The following is a 19,695-nucleotide window of genomic DNA, read 5'->3' as shown; positions in this document are numbered from 1 at the left end:
GGATCAAATAGAACCCTGAATTCTTGGTAATTTTACCTTTTTCTTAGTAAATACACCGAGATTTTTTTTTCAGTGTACAATTCTTCTTCATCATCTTCTGATTCTTATTCCTCTACTTCATTTTCCTCAGATCCTTCTTTTTCCTCCACCTTCCCCCCGTCCTTCCCCCGTCCTTCCCCTAGTCCTCCCCCTCTCCCCTCCCCTTCCACCACTTCCCCCTCCTCTTTCTTTTTCTCCCTCTCCTTCTGATATTATAAATTTGCACGATTTGTTTGCCTGTGACTTTTTACACAAGTGGCTGACAAGTAGCACAAATTATATCGATGCCTCAATGACGTCATAACGACGGATGGGACGGCAATCCCGTTCATCAGTATTATTCCTTCCAACGTGAATTTTCGATTGCCACGAACTAGCTCACGTTTCTTCGACACCTCCAGCAGCACCCTTTACCGGGAACTGAACTAATCTAGTATCTATGAGGAAAGTAAGCCCCCTTCAAATCACTGTTGCCCAGGCGTGGCAAGAAGGATCGATTATCGATATATCGTCATTTGAAGCTATAGTAAAGAATCGATTACTAAGGTGTTCGCTGCGAACGCCCTGATAATCGATCTTTTTTCATAGGTTTGAATGGCGAATCAATCGACATATCGCAAAACACGCCACGCCACTGCTGTTGCCGTCGCCAGGAAGTGCTGATATTTACCCTCAAGTGGATGAAATTACTATGCTATGTTCGCAACATGGCACTTCAATTTGACTACATAAGGTCGTGAGTGCGCGGCAAAAAAATCATCTTTGAACTACCATTCGAAGTGTGCGGTTTATTCGGTGGACGTTTCGCTAAGAAAATCTCGAAGTCTCGCTCTGAAGGTTAGATAATTTTCCATCAAAACTAACTTATATGTTATTCGTCCTAGGTTCTTCGGTGCAATACAAGGTGGTGCGCGATTTATGACACCAATCGAACAAAAGATCTCTGCAGATTATGGCATTTCAGCCCAAAATAGAACGATAGCTTGTGCACGAGCCTGAAGAATCATTCTCAACAATAAAACTTGCTAAATTCGGAGAAATGAGTGAAAGATCTACGTTGAATGCAATGTGTTTTCGGTAGTTAAATCCTGCTTACATTTCTCAAATTTTGAAAATGTTGTCGTTGTTGAGGATAATTCTTTAGACTCGTGCATTGGGCTAGCGTTCTTCTTTCTTGGCTGTAAGTCAAAATCTGCCCAAATTTTCGACGTAATCGAGGCGACATATCTCGCACTCCAAAAGGACAACCCCAAGAACCCAGGGCAGAGTCCCCAAATAAACGGCTTATACAAAAAAATTAGTAAAATATTCCATGAAGGGAGGTTCAATAAAAGAACCGGTTCAAATTAAGCTGAAATTGGGCACATCGACGGTGAAACTACCAAACCACGTATCTCGGTTTGCGACGTCGCAGACTTCCTACCATACTTTATTTTTTAAATGGAAAACTACTTAACGTCCAGTCTTGAAAATTTCTGTGATTTTTCCTCTTTGTGCGGAGAAAATTCTGTGAAAATTTCAAGGAATGATATTGATTTGGTCTACTCCAAAAAAATAAAATGTGAGCGTAAATTTTTAAACACCGCAAACGAGATACGTGGTTTGGTAGTTTCACCGTCGACATGGCAATTCCGGTCTGCAGTCCACGCGCAAACTTTCCACTTTTGATAGGTGTTCACAAGGGACTAGCAGGGCTCGTAGATATTACATTGACCTTTTTTGAAATGTGCTTATTTCTGTTCCTTTGATTCAACTGACCGTTATCAAGTTTCAATTATTGGCTCAATGATTGTATTCATCTCCATTCATTGAGCTGATTTCAATAGCACTGATCTCAAACGCAACGGAAACCCATACATCAGCAGAGGCGGATTCAGCAATTTAGCAACACCGGATTTTCTCCATTTAAACCTATGCTAAATAATCGATTCTTGTCGGAGCACCTGGCCCCTCCAAGAATCGATACATTTCCATATGTTTAAATGGAGGAAAGACAATGTTGCCAAATTCCTGAATCCACCAATTTACATCAGTACCAATGGCGCCCGCGATAATATTTTTTCGGAAAATTTGTTTTCGTTCGGTCCTGAACTTTCAGTCTTTTGTGATAGCGGTCAATTTAAGCCGGTATACGATCTTCCAGTCGAACATTAGAAGAGGACCAGGGCACAAACATGTACGGTGACATTTTTCAAAACTTATATCCAAGTTTTCAACCAAAATCCTCAAAAATTGCTATACTGAAAATTTTGTGTCCATAAATTGGACGTATTTCTGCCAAACGGAACTATGTGCATTAAGACATGAGCCCTGAGACCCATAAGGATATATGCATAGCAGAGCTCACGTCATAATGCACATAGTTCCGTTTGACAGAATTACGTCCAATTAAGATCTTTTACCCCTTTAATTACGACGGTCTCTAAATGAATCAGTGAGAACGAAAACACACCAACTCGAATTTAAAAAATAAAAATAATCAAGACACACACAAAACTGCACAGTAGGTGAAAAAATTGATAGAAGAAAAAGATTTTAGGTGTCGAAAGACAAGTACATAAGGACACTTTAAAGGTCCGAGTTGGAACAGATGCGTTAACTTCAATGACCTTTTTGAAAATTGACTGTCTTAAATGAAAATTGAGCATTTTTGAGTTACCGATTTGGTGTGTTTTAGTTCTCACTGATTCAAAAAACGTAACGCCCTTTTTCGGCATGTTTGACCCCCCCCCCCTCTCTGCCCCCTTACAACGTTTTTGTGACGTATGTGTGTATCCTGTAACACGTAAAAACAAAATAGCGTAACGATCGCCTCGACCCCCCCCCCCGGATAGTTACGTAATTTAGGGACATAGAGTACATAGAGTCGTAATGTAAATGGGAGAGCTGGCGCCATGTTCTGCTCGACGAATTCCGAGCCCGGTGTGCGCCGAGTTCGGGTCGCTTTTTCGATACATTTTCGATCCAAAATGGCGGTGTGGAATACTTGGTAATTCCTATCTCCGTTGTTGTTGTTGTTGTCATCGGATGGCCGGGTACCCGTGTATCGCAAACAATCGATTATGTATCTCGAAAAAGTGACCCGGCGTCACACAGGAGTCTCGGAATTCGGGACATGGAAAATGCTTAAAAGTGGCGCCAGCTCTCCCAATTACATTACGACTCTATGTACTCTATATGTGTCTGTAAGGGACGGCCGCGGCCCCTTTTGACGTCACATATCACAAAAACGTTATACTCTGAATGTTTACAAAATGAACCTTTCAATGAGATGATCTTTCCATACCACCTTATTCCATCAATATATTCCGGGCTTTTTTTTTATTACAGATGGCTCTGTTAGCCGTGCCTCAATTACTTTTATTAACGCTCTTCAGCTCTGGAGTTTTCGGTGTTCCACGGGATCGAAGGAGTCAATCTCAGGTTCCTGCCGCGGAGGAGCTTTCAAATAGTGATGTGGCTATAGATTTCGAATTGTATTGTATTAAGTATAATAAAACATATGACCTAGTGGAAGCTTTGAGAAGGAAAGCAATTTTCTCGGAAAACCTTTTAAAAATCGCACAACTCAATGCTAACAAGGAAAATAACGTTGAGTATGGGATGAACGAAATGACTGATTTAACCTATCCGGAATTCATGGCAACCAGGGCAAACTTAAAGCCAGAGGCGCTGGCTTTCGTGCGTTCCTTGCCTGTAGTTGAGCCGGCATTTGCCACAGTGCAGGTAAGAGATCTAAATGATTTAATTCCTCACTTGGGATCGTCCATGAAACATTTAACCCTCTGATGCATGGAATTTTTTTGCGACGCCGATTTTGATGAAAAAAATATATGTTATGGTAAAATGAAATTAAAAAGACACGTCTTCGAGCTTTTTTGGAAATTTTAATTTTTTCTTTAACTTTTGAAGCTTGAAAAAGCTCGTTGCCATACGGCAACAACGTACAGTAATTTTTTGCCGGAGTATCCACTTGTTTCCATATGGCAACAACATTCAGTACAGGAGTGGAATAGTGACGGCAGGGCATAACTCTTGCGAGGGACTTTTGAAAAAAAAGCTATGAAAAAAAGTTTTTTTTTATTCTTATAACAATGCTAAATTCAAAAAGCGTCTGATGATGAATCGTAATCTCTATTTTCGAACAGCATGGCAACAGGAAAAATTTTGGGCCAGAAGTTAGCCGGTATGTTGCTGCCATATGGCATCTTGCCGTTTTTGAGTCGAAAATAATATTTCAATCATTTTTTTTCTCATCAGTCCAGGAAATTTTCAATCTGGATAGTGTAGGCAATGACTGTGATTTTTCTCCCGTTCCCTAAAATCCACACCGGTACAAATATGAGCATTCCTGAATTTCACGAGGGACCCTTAAACTCATACACTGTAGTTTTCATTTCTCACTGCATATATTGGGTTTTTCCAAAATGACGTTACCTATATTTTAAGTCATATTTACGATTATACCACATATCGACGGCGTAAGTTCGCAACTACGTATCTCCTTTGCGGTGTTTGAAAATCTCCGCCTCTATATTATGTTTTTAAAGGAGAACAAATTGGCATCATTCCTTGCAGTTTTTGCAGAATTTTCTTCGCAAAGAGAAGACGAATCATGCCAGTTTTTAAGAAGTGCCGTTGAGTAGTTTTCCGTTTAAGAAATAAAGTATGGCAGGAAGTCTGCGACGTCGCAAACCGAGACACGTGGTTGCAGACTTACACCGTCAATATATTATTTACTACCACCTGCAAATGTGCGATTATCATTATTTACACAAATTACTTTTTTTTAATAGACCTAAGAATGCGGAGTACTTCCAGTGCAGGCAGCGCAACTGATAGGCGTCCTGTCCTGATAGCGACCTGTTGCAAACTTTAGCTAGAGCAAAAAAAAAGAGTTGTTCTTTGAGGAATATGTCTCAAAAATCACGATGAGCGCATCGGCAAACTCTGAATGCACTCCTAACTTCACAGTCTACGTAAGAAATGTGCGGCTTTTTTAAGCTACCCACTTCATAAAGGACACTACAGCACAGGTAAACATCGAAGCTTTTGCGCGTAGGTTGAGGAGAGCACGAGGTCAATCAAGGCAGATATCTATTAACGCGAGAAAAATGTGAATGTAAACACGCCGATTGTTATCAAGTGGCTAGAATCCTCGTCCTGTCACATGTGTTTTGGCGCCGGCTATGTTGAATATTGCGTAGTATCCTTGTGAGCTCCCCTGTGAGCAGGAGAATAATGGAATGACTCGCCTCTAACGAAAAGTTCACCTGTCCCGTGGTATCGTTTTTGAAGCGGGAAGCTCGAAAAAACGCAAATCTCTTGCGCAAATTGTGAAGTAAGGAGTGCATTTCAGACTTTTACGATGCGCTCATCGTCATTTCTGAAGCACTTTCTATGATTAACAACTCTTATTTTTGCTCTAGCAAAAGTTTGCAACAGGCCCATTCAAAATAGTTTAATTTTGAAAAAAAAGATTTAAATTTAAAAAATGAGGGGCTTGGAGGATAAGGCGCATAAGTGCAGTTTTTGCAATCTCGGGAAAAACGTTTGAAGTTTCGAAATTACATGCGGGTCCTTATGGCGGAAAGAAAGTTTAAACTGACTTTTTGATGCTTAAAAATTGGAATTTGGAAGCGAACTTTTCGCAGAATATGCAAGACTAGTTTTACTTAAAATTATTAATACTGAATTTGTCAAAAACTGCACTTATGCGCCTTGCCCTCCAAACCCTTCTAATACTGTCTTAATTTTGAAAACTGAAGCATTCAGAAAAACTTGCTCATTCAATCCAGAGAAATACGTGTCTCTTGTCATCATACGACTTCTTCAAAGCTTGAAACCGCGTAAACCATTCAAAATGTAATCGCCAACAGTCCAATAAATCTCTGAGGACGGAGATTTGTTTCTGATGGGATTGAAATCCGCACGAAATCCATTTTAGAGGACTTGATGTCGGTCTTCCGCAATGACACGTGGATTGCATTTTGCAAAAAGGAACCACTAGCATTGCAATATTTCTAAGATTGTGCAACTTTTTTTGTCTTGAAGGAAAAACCCGATTATCCATTAATAGTTTGTAGCTAAAAACTGTAAATTTAAGACAAAAATTACCATCTAAATTTCATAGTTTTTCACGATTTCCGAAATTTTATTGCAAAGGATGAAGTTGCACAATTTTAGCATCATTGCAATACTGGTGGTTCCAGTTGCAAAATGCAATATACGTAATCTCACGACCAGACTTCACTGAGAGTGTTTTACTGGTTTTATGATAAATTTATTTTTGAAAATTTGTCCCACAGGCTTCTTCAAAAGACTGGCGCTCAGAGAACAAGGTGACGCCGATTAAAAATCAAGGAAGCTGCGGCTCTTGCTATACGTTCTCGACCTGTGTTGGGGTTGAGAGCGGTCACGCCATTAAACACGGCGACCTGACGAGTCTCTCCGAGCAGCAACTTCTAGACTGTGACCGTCAATCTTCTGGGTGTAATGGAGGTGTGCATAGTTTCTCATAGCCCTATTTTTAAAATTAACTCCGTAAAGAGCGACGCCAAAAACGACCGTTTTTTAGCACAATGGAGATGTTGCGTGTGTGAGGGATTTGCGATTTGACTGTTCATTCTAGTATAAAAGTTTGCGAGAAACACAATGGTGCCACTGGATTTCTCTGAAATCAACTCCCAAGCTCAAAAAAAGCTCTCAAAGTGAGGCCAAAATGGAGGGGATATCCCACCCTACCCTAAGAGTCCACCTCTACATCAAGACAAACTCTCCATGCAAAGATTGGGAGCAAATACAGAGCAAATACAAAATGTATATAGCAGGGTTGCCGTGTTTTCAGTTTTGGAGTCCCCAAATAAAGTGGCAGCCCTATCAATGTATTTGCTCCCTATCTTTGCATGGAGAGTTCGTCTTCATGTAGAGGTGGACTCTCAGGGTAGGGTGGGATATCCCCTCCATTTTGGCTTCAACTTGAGAGCTTTTTTTGAGCTTGGGAGTTGATTTCAGTGAAAACCAGCGGCACCATCTTGTTTCTCGTGAACTTTTACATGAGAATCAACAGTCAAATCGCAAATCCCTCACACATGCAACATCTCCATTTGGGTCAGCGGGGATTTTTCTGAAACCGGACCCAAACGATACCTCATGATACCCTAAAACTCTGGTAAAAATTTTAGCTTGAGTATACGCTTGAGTCCACGATTTCTCCCCATTTCGGACCACTGTGCGACCGAAATTTTTGAAACTGAACACAGTTATATGCTCGGGGGCCCAATAAGAACATTTACAGCCAAAAACCATCAAAGGTGTAACTTTTTTGTCCATTTTCCCCGTCTTTTTGCTGTCAAAATGCTGTCCAGAATGATGGCGATTTGGCAACTTTGCCACCTCATTTCTCAAAAAACCGTGCGTATACTCAAGCTAAAATTTTTACCATAGTTTTTAGGTACCATATAAGGTATCGTTTGGGCCCGGTTTCAAAAAAATCCCTGCTGACCCAAATTGTGCCATTCTTGGCGTCGCTCTTTTAACGCTTCCGCTGCAAATAGCATGGAGAGTTAAAGTAATTGGGAACTAAGACATATGATGGAGGTTTTAGCCAACGTGCGTTAAAAATTCAGCATAAAGCTGAAAATCTCAATACAGAGGGAAAAAGCTCATATGAGCACGGTTTTTCCCTCGAAGAGATATTCTGTTTGATGCAACATTAGTTACGTCCATTCAGGAAGGCACTGCAGATGCGTTTCGGCCTTGTTGGGCCAATCCTCAGTGCAGTGCAGCCTCCTGAATTTTCTGCTACCAAGCTCGAGAGCACCAAACAGCATATCTCTTTGAGGGAAATCTGTGCTCATATGAGCTTTTTCCCTCTGTATTGAGATTTTCAGCTTTATGCTGCATTTTTGAGGACGTTGGCAAAAACCTCCAACATACTGTCTTACGACTCGTGCGTCCACCGCAATCAGTTTGTAATTGGGAACTCTGTAAGTAGAATTAGAAAATGATCGGCTTTGCCAACTAGTCAGTTGCGCTAATCATAGAATCGTGTTTTGATGCTTTATTCTTGCAGATCAACCAAAAATAATAAGACCTGTCCAAACAGCAACTTTCTACGTTGAATATTAACCGAGATTTCGCTCCTTGAAAAATTTGATTTATGACCTCATCCACAGCGGTGGATGACGTCAAAAACCCGAATCTTCAAAGGACGATATCTCGATTAATATTGAGCGTAGAAAGTTGCTGTTTAGACAGATCTTCTTATTTTTAGCTGATCTACAAGACTCAGGCAACAAAACTCAAGCCTGATACCAGCGAAACTGGACCATTGTACGTACCTATGTGTATAATTTACCTTCCAAATGTAGATAGGGCCACAAAAGTTATATTAAATTTAATTGAAATTTAATTAAATTTAATTGAGCTTTTGGCCGCTTTGAAAATTGGTGCCTATTATCAGAGATGGAGAATGATCCACTTTATATAAATCTGAAGCTAATCAAAATTTAAAATATGCAAATTGCCTATTTTCTGTTTAATGAGACTCACTTGCCAGGGGTGCAGAAAGTTCCAAAACGCCAATCGTTAGCTGCGGTTCGGCCTGTATGCCTCAAGGCACATTCTCAATTTGCCTCTCAGCCTCGCGGTAAAATTTGCGATCCGTCCCACTATTTTTTAAACATGGAGCGAAAAAGAAAACAAGCGGGAAAGTTCTAATACTGTCGTATTAGAAAAGCGCTCAGGTGTTAGTCAATGTATTTAGTGAAGAAAGGAAGTATAAACTCCGTCGACTTGGCTGGGAAATGGAAATAAAACATCAGCTGATAGCAAACAAAGGTTACCAAGGAAACCGTAAACGCGTTTTTTCGTTCCCCGAAAATGATAGTCACCGTTGAGCTCATCAGGCGCGTTTTTTTAGGCTTCATTTAGTTCAACGATCAATTTCGATAAGAATTACTCTACCGCTAAGAAATTTTCTTATAGACAAACGATCGAAACTACCTGCGCATTACGTTAAAAGCATAAAATACAGTTTTCACAGCTTTATTTATTTTAAAAATGGACCCCCCCCCCCCAAAAAAAAAGCCTACACATCGATGAGCTGGTGCGCCATTTAAACGAATTAGCACTAGTATACTAGTACTCTAGAGGCAAGTCGAAATCAAAAAGCGCTGCCTACCGGTTGAGCGCTTAAAAGGGCTTTTAAAACTTGCCTCAAGGCCAAAGATTTGCTTCAGGTTTAGGACGATCCTACGGTTGCCAGATCGGAAATTTTCTGCACCCCTGTCACTTGTAATTCAAAGAAACTAGAGGACCACCCTCCTGTCCGCTACACTGCCCAACCCCCGAAGATGCTCCGCGGACGCTTGGTGGGTTAATTTAAATAGAGTGAACTCATTTAGCGGCTATATCCTATCAACAGAGAAAAGCGATTTTCCAAAATTCGAGAAGGGATGAAATATAAAGAAATTAATCATATATACTTGTAGAATTAATGATGAAGTCAATAATAATAAGAATACTTTACGATGAAAAAGAAAACATTTTTATAAAGAATGATTCACTGAGAATAATATGCTCAGGATCATTGAGGGAGTCAAAACCCCTAACTAATACTACCCTACTATACCCTATACTTTACCCTAAGAGAGAAACAAACAATTTTTTTAGAAAGTACTTCACGAATCTTTGAAAATATCACTGGAATATCACGATGAAGAGAAATAATGTAGAAATAACAAAATGAAAAAAACCTAGCTAAGCCTTACAAATCACGAGAAATGTGTCACAAAGTCGTTGGTCGGAAAATTGTAAATGATCCATAGACTTGGTGGCGAATTAAAACCGAAAGGAAAAGTGGGGTTGGAGTAAGCAGTGGCGTGGCGTGAATGATCGGGTATCGATATTTCCCCATATAAAGCTGTGGTAAAGAATCGATTATTCAGGTGTTCGTTGCGAACACCCTGTTAATCGATTTTTTTCCATAGGTTTAAACGACAGATCAATCGATGTATCGCAAAGCACACCACGCCACTGGGAGTAAGGTAGTTCCAACCCCAGCGTTAGGTTTCTCAAGCTTTACGCTCATTAAGCTCATGATTTTTTAAATATAGAGTAAGATAAGATTAGATAGTGTATTTTAATGATACAACTAGGGGCGGACTGGCAATGGGGGCGGGGAGGCGATCCCCTCCTAACAATTTGCCGCAATGACACAACTAGGGGCCGACTGGCAATGGGGGCGGGGAGGCGATCCCCTCCTAACAAATTGCCGCGGAAGTCCCGAAGGGGCCCCCGCGGCGAATGTTTTTCATGTCATCGTTTTTTCCCCCGTAATGTTGTAATTTTTTATCCTTTTCAGTCACTAAAAGGCCCCGAAATCCTTGAAAATTTGTCTCTAAGAAACATGAAAGGCCACCTAAAGCTTATGTGATGAAGGAACCCCCGAAGAATCCTGAGAATGGGTTATTTTGAAGTTCAAGTACTGTAGAATTTAACTCAGATAATGCTTAAAATTGCGATTAAAAAGTGTGTAATTTTCAAAATTTTCCGGGGGAGGGCCCTCTGATCTTCTTAGAGGGGCCCTCGAACGACAAGAGGGGCCCCCACATCTAGGTCGCCTCCTAACTTTTCGACTACCAGTCCGCCCCTGGATACAACTGAAATTGCCTCAGCTAATATTCATTTCTGCGTTGGTTTCTTCTTTCCTTTTGTCATGGGAACGGAGTTCCCCATGATATTAGAATCGTTCCGTTGCTTTCGCTATGGGATTCCCTATATCTCTGCGACCTTGAGCGTTTCGCCCAGTCTCCGATTTTTGGTTGATTTTCCGATGTATCAAAAACCGTTGTACTTTTTAGCCAATCATGTCTCTACGTCAAGTTGTGTTGATTGCTAAAATTCGCTTTCAGCGAGTTTTTTTCCACCTTGAGATGTCGTGTCTGACTGGTAAATCTGCGCAGAACCACGAAGTTCCGTTTTTAGGCAAATTCTTTTTTTTGGGAGGTTCTGATTGGTTATTTTTCGCCATCAGTTTTCTGTTCGTTGGTGCAAAAGATCGCCTACCTCGGTGTTCTTGAGATGCCGCCATTATCCCACCTCAAATTTGAAAAATAGAAGTAAAGAAATAATAACCATCGTACAAGGTGGAAAATTGTTCTGCAGGACTCGTTACGGATAAAGAAGTCAAAATCAGAGCTCGATTGATTGATTTAATTCATGGATACGCAAATATTGCCTTACCTCAACTGCCGCGATCGGAATGCATCCTGGGATGAACCTCGAGACGCATTAAAACAGTGCGAACCATGGCTCCTACAGCAATGCGCTTCATATTTCAAAAGCAGTCAAGGTCTCTTGTGATAAGTCCCGCACATTGCCCGAGTCTTTTAAATGCTATTTTTACTCTCGCTCCCGTGGATCCGTTATAGCCTAGTTGACTAAACCGCCTCGTCTTTTTGATTAGGTGCGGGCACCCGGCGATCGGGAGTTCGATACCCGACGATGTGAACTACTTTTTAATGGTTGTATTGAATGTTTTAGACTAATCATCAAAAAATAATTAATAGTAGATGATAAATGTACGAACATTTTCTCGTGAGTTAATATGTTAAACAAAAATACTGGAACATACCTCCTTCATATAATCAGCTACATGTTCCCCCAAATTAATGACGTTATTTTCTTTTTTCAATAAAGTTAATTTGCATTCAACGTTCGTAAGTTAAGCAAATAGTACCTATTGATACAAATAGAAAGACATGAAAATAGTATGTCTAACATTTCAGTTGTTTTTTTTTTTTATTTATTTTTTGTTTTTTTGTTTTTTCAATAAAACAAATTGACTGGGGCTAGAATCATCGTATCTCTGAAGACAAAAGCTAAGTTTTTTTATACAGAAATACTAATATATTCATCCTTTATATAATCAGGGAGATGTTGACCCAAATATTGATGTATATTTTCTCTGTTCGCCCAAATTAATGATGGTATTTTCTTTTTTCAATAAAATTAATTTACATTCCACGTTCTTAAACAATATTTTCTCCAAAATTCAGCAAAAAATAACAATTTATACCTACGCAAAAAGTAAATAAATAAATAAAGCAATGACATGAAAGTAGTATAGGAAGTACACGTCTTCGGTTACATCTATTTGAATGAAAAAAATGGCAACTTAGGAAGCACATAGGTCACTTATCGACGGTGAAACTACCAAACCACGTATCTCGGTTTGCGACGTCGCAGACTTTCTGTCATACTTTATTTTTTAAATGAAAAGCTACTTAACGTCCAGTCTTGAAAATTTCCGTGATTTTTCCTCTTCGTGCGGAGAAAATTCTGTGAAAATTTCAAAGAATGATATTGATTTGGTCTACTTCAAAAAAATAAAATGTGAGCGGAGATTTTTAAACACCGCAAACGAGATACGTGGTTTGGTAGTTTCACCGTCGTTATGATGCGTATTCGGGCATATGCGTAGAGTAAAAATATCATACTTTACGCCGAAAAAACGAAACTGAAAGTTAAATGCGTTAACTTCCAAAAACCATACATAATCCAACGAAAATAAATAATTGGTAAATAACAGCTTTCTTGTATGCAAAGAAAAAAAATTAAAAATGTTAAAAAAGAGATGTCGACACAAAATTACATAGCCCCTTCAATTCTGAAGATACTACAAACGAACTGTACCTTAAAATTTTCATATCCCAGAAGCAAAAATTCCCATGACGAATATTGCTATCGCTAGCGATTGCAAAAACCAACTTGTTTATCATTTCGTTTCTTTCTCTTTTTGTAGGCTGGATGCCGAATAGTCTTGATTCAATCAAGGCGAAAGGTGGTCTCATGAGTTCGAGCGCATACCCATATGAGGGGAAACAGCGCTCATGTAGATTTAAATCCGGATCTGGGGTGGCACAAGTCAGCGACTACCAGCAGTTTACTAGCAAAGCTGAGAATGCCATTGCCGACTCAGTGTTAGCATCTGGTCCCGTAATCAATGCCATCTGTGCTACTAGAGACTTCCAGTACTATAAAAGCGGCATCTACAAAAACACTGCGTACGTTGACTGCATTTTATCTTTCACCAGTAGATCACTAGACAAGATACAAAAAGTGTTGCGTGTTCCGCTACAAATTTTCACGCAGAACATAAGAAATTTTACTTAGCATTGGGATAAGTGGTTTGGAAGTTTAGCCGTCGATATATAAAGAGGCTTAATATTCTTTAACTTTAGGACCTTCATCCGGTTGTTACTGGCAACACCAAAATATAACCCCATATCGGCAATAATCATAGACCTTTAAGTGAGCGAGTTTTCTATACTGCCGTGCTGACGAAGAACGCCGCATGAACATTCGAGAGTAGCCAAATTTCCCCGGATAAAATGTGTTTTTTCGTGAAAAGTTATGCATATTTTTCCCGGAAATTTTCAGATATTTTGGCGTAAGTTGCGAACAAAATCGTCCGAAAAATTTGAAAAAAAAATATTCACAATTTTTCCAGTGAATTCGGGTTTTATTGAAGGAAATTCGGAAACGTCTAAAGGCTCATACGGCGTTCTTCCTTAGCACGGCAGTATAGTTCTGCCGTCAAAATCGGTCAGAAAATGAACGAATTTCACGATCTTCAATGGAGATGTTGCATGCGTGAGGAATTTGCGATTTGACCCTTGATTCTTAAGTCAAAGTTCAAGTAACACGATGGTGCCACTGGTTTTCCCTGAAATCAACTCTCAAGCTCCAAAAAAGCTCTCAAGTTTAGGCAAAAATGGAGGGGATATCCCACGCTATCCTGAGAGTCCATCCCTGATAAAAATTGACGATAAGAGCTGCGTTTCAAAATACCATAGGAATTCTTATAGCCGGCTAAAGAAGGCTACAGAAAATCATATACCTGGCTGTAGAATGCGGTAAAAATCATACGGCCGGGCTATACGGAGCGATAAAAAATTATGCAGCCGGCCTATAGTTCCTACAGCCGGGCTTTACACTTTATCGCCTGGCTGTTGCTTTTTCGCCATCGATTATAAAAGGCTATAAGAAATTGTGTAGAAATTCGTGTGCTTTGGAAATCATTAAGTTTGATACGGAACCACCTTAATATTTACAAAACACGCGTTATATTTTCCTTTAATACATATTTTTTTTCATCAATTAAAACGAGAATATTCCATACAGGACGTGTAAGCATTTCAAAATCATGAGTTGAGTAACGCTGACTCCGCCAGATTAAATATTAGAGCCTAACACAAAGCGGAGCGGCGACGAACTGGCGCGTACAAACCTAACAGGGATACTTCACGCATTGCGCAACGCGTGAGGTATCCCTGTTAGGTTTGTAGGCGCCAATGCGCGTTTCGAGCTGGCTGCCCGCCTGCCGCACCGCAGCATGCCACGGTGCTTGTAGTAACTATTTCACACCAGAGGTATTGCACAGTATCATACGAAACTGAAGGCCCTCTAATATATTAGGAATGGCAGGCATCCATCAAAAGTAGGGAGCTTTCCTCGCAAAATAAATCAAGATACTACGGCCCAAAAAGAGACCAGTGGTCCAAAAACTCACTATGTCCTAGCATCCGTAATTAGTGACGTTTAGCATACACTTTATCGTCTGGCTGTGAGTTGCTTAATCGCCATCGGCTATAAAGGGCTATAAAAAGTTGTGTAGCCGGCTATAGAAGCTATTGGAAATCTTACAGCCGGCCGTAGGTCTATGGTCTTTTGGGACACAGATGCTATTGCCAATTTTTACCAAGGTACATCAAGACAAACTTTCCATGCAAAGATAGGGAGCAAATACATTAGCAGGGCTACCACTTTCTTTGGGGACTCCAAAACTGAAAACACGGCAACCCTGCTAAAGTCTTTGCTCCCTATCTTTGCATGGAGAGTTCGTCTTGATGGAGAGGTGGACTCTCAGGATAGCGTGGGATATCCCCTCCATTTTGGCCTCAATTTGAGAGCTTTTTTTGAGCTTGGGAGTTGATTTCAGAGAAAACCAGTGGGACCATCGTGTTTCTCGCGAACTTTTACATAAGAATCAACAGTTAAATCGCAAATTCCTCACACATGCAACATCTCCATTGGCGGAAAAGGCAATATGTGAATACAGCGCCCTCTGTGAGGTCATTGTTGTACTTGACGAGGGCCGTTCATCAGTGACCTCGCGCAACCAAGGCTTCGGATTGGAGCTCCGTATTGGCGCTGTCGAACATTTCGTCGCTTCTCTGACGTAAGGGTGTACCTCGATTTTTGCGTGAGCCCTGTTCCCTGTGTATCTATATGCTATCCGCGGCTCATGCAAAAATTGAGATACGCCCTTATGTCAGAGGAGCGACGATTTGAATGATCTTACGCCGCACAATGGATCAAGTCAATCGGAAAGGTCGGACATGCAATTTTTGACTAAAACCGAAAATTTTTATGTTTAATTTATCACATCTAAAATTTTAAGGGGTGCTGCTGGAGGAAAATTTCACGAGGAAACCAATGAAACAACTTTTAAAACCTCAAAATTTTGTTTGAATGAAGTTATAATCATTTAAAGTTTCCAAATATTGTCCAACCTCTCCTATACTGGCTCGGTCCAATGTGCGGCGCTTTTCTTCGGCACGAGTTGCGACGATGAAGTGAACTTTTACTGATTTTCCATCGCTATATTTTCAGTTTTCCGAAAACCGTTTTCAATGTTAAACGTGTTACAACGTTGCTCTCTTAAAGTATGGGTTGTGGTTCCTATGAACTTACTAATCTACACTGGAAAATAACACATTGGATCTAGAGTCCAGACTCTTAAAAACATCGACAAGAAAAAGTACTCTTGATTAAATCAGATTTTTGCTTAAATCAGAAGGAAATCCGCTCGAATTAAAAGGCTTGGTTCTTGATTTAAGCAGAAATTCGATTGAATCAAGAGTATTTTATCTTGTCAATGTTTTCGAGAGTCTGGACTCTAGATCCAATGTGTTTTTTTTTCCAGTGTAAGAACGGTGACTAGGGCTTGCGACCCTCTCTGGGGAAGCTAGATCGCCGCTTCCTGAGAAAAACTAGCCTGTATTGGGAAAAACGTGGCTAACTATATCTTTTCCGCACAAAGTACATCTGTGGTAATTTTTCCGATTATCGTTGCCGCACAAAATCATTTTCGCATAAATAATATTCTGTAGTATGTGGCAACGTCGAGAAAAATATGAGGCATATTTAAGAAAAATGAGTGATCAAAGATTGCAATGTTGCCAGATGTTTGAGATCTGATTTGTGCAAAAATGATTTTGTGCGGCGATGATAATCGGAAGAATTACCACAAATGTACCTTGTGCGGAAAAGATTTTCTTCCAAAAACGTGTTACAAGTAACGCAGATTTCACGCTGAGGTATGGCTCGATGGCCTCGGTATTATCTCATCGATTGGTTCCTTTTTTTCAGCCACTCGTCATTTTTCTCGAGTTTTGAGATCGCAATTCTGTCGTCAGGAGACAAAAGAATTCACACACCAATTTTGACAAACAAATTCAACGTTATATAGGCGTGGTTTTTTTAGAGAGAAAATATAGCATTCGAGTGCAGTTTCGATATCAGTATCGAATGCGATATTTTTGCTCAAACAATAACACGCCTTTATTACGTAGAATTTGTTTGTCAAAATTGGTAAGTGAATTTTTTAGTCTCCTGGCGACAGAATTGCGATCTTAAAATTCGAGAAAAATTACAAGTAGCTGAAAAAATGGAACTAATCGATGCGATACATCGCATGCCGTTCTGACACAAAATATAACGTCTATCGAATCATTGTAAAATGATATTTCAATTTTTTTTTTATTAATTCGTAAAAAATGTACAACCACCCCTACTGGAGTGCCAATTGCAATGTTTTTAAATTTCCAAGTGTAAAGTACCTAAATACAATTCCTCCATCCGCGATCTCACCCATCCCCTTTACATCTCTTTTCACAGGTGCAGGTGCAGAGGGGAAGTTAACCACGCCGTAGCTATCGTTGGCTATGGCACGGATGATAAGGATGGAGATTACTGGATTATCAAAAATAGCTGGGGCACGTCTTGGGGCGAGAAAGGTTACATGAGAATCAAGAAAGGTGCCAACATTTGCTCACTTTCTAATTACGTTTGGAAAGTTAATGTCAAATAAGTACACTCTAAAGTCGGTAAGTGGTCGGTGGCGTCGCGTGTTTTGCGATATATCGATTGATCCGCCATTAAAACCTATGGAATTTGATCGATAGAGAGGGTGTTCGCAACGAACACCTTGATAATCGATTCTTTACCATAGTTTCAAATGGGGAGATTATGATAATCGATTGTTCGCACCTCGCCACCGCAAGTGGTATCAGAAAATGGACCACTAGACATGGTACTTTGCACGGGAAATTTTTAAGAGGAAACATAGGTCGGAATGCTTAAATTCATACCTTGTCTATTGGTCCATTAAACATTGGAGATAAGTTTTTATAATGGACCACTAGACAAAGTACGAATTTAAGCATTCTGATAGATGTTGTTTAACCAAAATTTCAAGTAGAACACGATTCGCACAACGAAAATTACCGAAATCAACTCCTTGCAAAGATATTTAAGGATTCCTGATGCGTGAATTCAAACCACCCGCTCATTAAAACTCAATGCTCTACGTGATTCACATCGCGCGCTGAACATTATCATGACAGTCTCTGCGATATAAAAAATCTGACAAGCTCAATTTTGACGCTTTGGCTCAGCTATAGCAAATTGCTTATAATTTGATCAACACATGGTGGAAAATGAACAGTGCTTGATTGAGAAGCTTGCTGAAACCGTTTTAGTGCGCGATTTGACTCACGTAGAGCTTTGAGTTTCTTGTGAGCGGGCAGTTCAAATTCCTCGTAACCAATGTAAAATAAGTATTTTAATATCTCCGCTAGGAGTTGGTTTAAGTACTTTTCGTTGAGCGAATCATGTTCTACGTGAAATTCTGGTGAAGAAACATGAATCAGAATCCTTAAATTCGTACCTTGTCTAGTGGTCCATTACCAAGAAAACGTGGATCTCTATTTTCACCACGGAAAAAATTAATATTGATTTATGCTTCTGGCACGTCGAATGAACTAAAATCATTTTAATTTGCCTCATCCTATAAAGGGTTCTTAATATATGCACACCAGAATATTAAAGCTTCTTGATGGATGGAGAGAAACGTCCAGTTGGCCTGCGTGCGGAGGTCAAGTGGGAATGGAGGATTGGCTCGCGATTGGTCATTATTAGGTACCGAATGGAATGGTCAAAAATTAAATTCCCGAGGTGGCTTGGGTAGCTTGAGTTTGAGTTATCACTGTCTATTCATGAGATACGAATAAACAAACCTGTTTTCTTTCATAAAGCAACATGTTTTCAACGTGTTATGTTTCATGTGGATTGTGGACTCCCTGATGGATTGTGGGAGGACCGAGTTTTGTGGCGATAAGGCGTCGCAGGGCGCCAGAGAGCGCTATGAAAGCGACTCTTGTATGTATGTTTCATGTTATTTTTCTAAAATGTTCCCAAGCGGGAAAAGCGTGAAAAAAAGTTCTCTCAACGTTACTTCAAAAAATAACGATGTGACATGGTTTCCTCTCTCGTTTATCCGGGTGAGTGCACACCTGCATTTGCTTCCGCATCTACACATCGTCACCTTCCAGGCAAAGTATCACAAGCGCCATGCGACGTTTAAAAATTTCCGCCGCCATTTTATTTTTTTACAGAGAAATTGTTCAACGAAGCTGTCCGAAAATTTCACTGAATTTTCTTTGTGCTGCCGATAAAATTTAGTGAAATTTCCAAACAGATTCAACCAACAATTTCTCAGTAAAGAAATAAAATGGCGGCGGAAATTTTTAAACGTCGCATGGCGCTTGTGATACTTTGCCTGGAAGGTGACGACATATGCGTCATAGAGTACACGGAGTCGTAATGTAAGTGGGAGAGCTGGCGCCACTTTTAAGCATTTTCCATGTCCCGAATTCCGAGTCTCCTGTGTGACGCCGGGTCACTTTTTCGATACATAATCGATTGTTTGCGATACACGGGTACCCGGCCATCCGATGACAACAACAACAACAACAACAAAGGAGATAGGAATTACCACGTATTCCACACCGAGAACATGACGTTGACCGACGTCGTCGAGCAGAACATGACGCCAGCTCTCCCATTTACATCACGACTCTATGTACTCTATGATATGCGTAGACCTAAGCAAAATTTACAGATCCAACCAATGGAACGGGACCCTCAACTTTGTGATACAGTTCTGTTTTTGTCACATTCTCTGGAACTAAAGGGAAAATCATTTAGAATAATGTATCGTGAATATAAATCTGTGCATACTCCCTATTCCTTTTTAAATTTTCAAAGAAAACCAGTGTTTTAACACCCTCAAATTTGTGATAACTGTACATTTTGAAATCACTTGAGTGATTCCAAAATTTTCAGACTGAATCAGTCTGACTCAGGGTAGTTGATGAAACATAATCTAACGTCAGGCTGACTCACTTTTACTGGGGAATTGGCCGGTTATAGTTGCTAAGGGACTTTCTGTGTCCTTAGTATACCCTCCTCTTTAAAAATAATGCTGATTGATTCTAATAATTTTCTTAATTTTTTATTTCTAAG

The 19,695-nt window shown here is 40.0% G+C and overlaps 1 protein-coding gene across 1 annotated transcript; it reads left to right on the top strand.

Moving 5' to 3' along the window:
* Window positions 1–717: 717 nt before the first annotated feature.
* On the top strand, window positions 718–18,424 carry LOC109029889 (digestive cysteine proteinase 2). The gene is made up of 5 exons (XM_019040592.2): window positions 718–876; window positions 3,370–3,765; window positions 6,348–6,540; window positions 12,848–13,109; window positions 17,008–18,424. The coding sequence occupies exons 2-5, from the start codon at window positions 3,370–3,372 to the stop codon at window positions 17,198–17,200; spliced, it is 1,044 nt and encodes a 347-aa protein (XP_018896137.2). The 5' UTR covers window positions 718–876; the 3' UTR covers window positions 17,201–18,424.
* Window positions 18,425–19,695: the final 1,271 nt, after the last annotated feature.

This window comes from Bemisia tabaci, chromosome 10 (assembly GCF_918797505.1).
Source record: "Bemisia tabaci chromosome 10, PGI_BMITA_v3".
Lineage (NCBI taxonomy): Eukaryota > Metazoa > Arthropoda > Insecta > Hemiptera > Aleyrodidae > Bemisia > Bemisia tabaci.
This window is presented reverse-complemented; position numbering and strand designations above follow the sequence as displayed.

Bases quoted from the DNA above. Each gene is read 5' to 3' on its own strand.
- LOC109029889 (XM_019040592.2), top strand. From the start codon at position 3,370: ATGGCTCTGTTAGCCGTGCCTCAATTACTTTTATTAACGCTCTTCAGC. The intron at 6,541-12,847 runs GTGTGCATAGTT...CTCTTTTTGTAG, and splicing joins ATCTTCTGGGTGTAATGGAG to GCTGGATGCCGAATAGTCTT. The intron at 13,110-17,007 runs GTACGTTGACTG...CTCTTTTCACAG, and splicing joins GGCATCTACAAAAACACTGC to GTGCAGGTGCAGAGGGGAAG.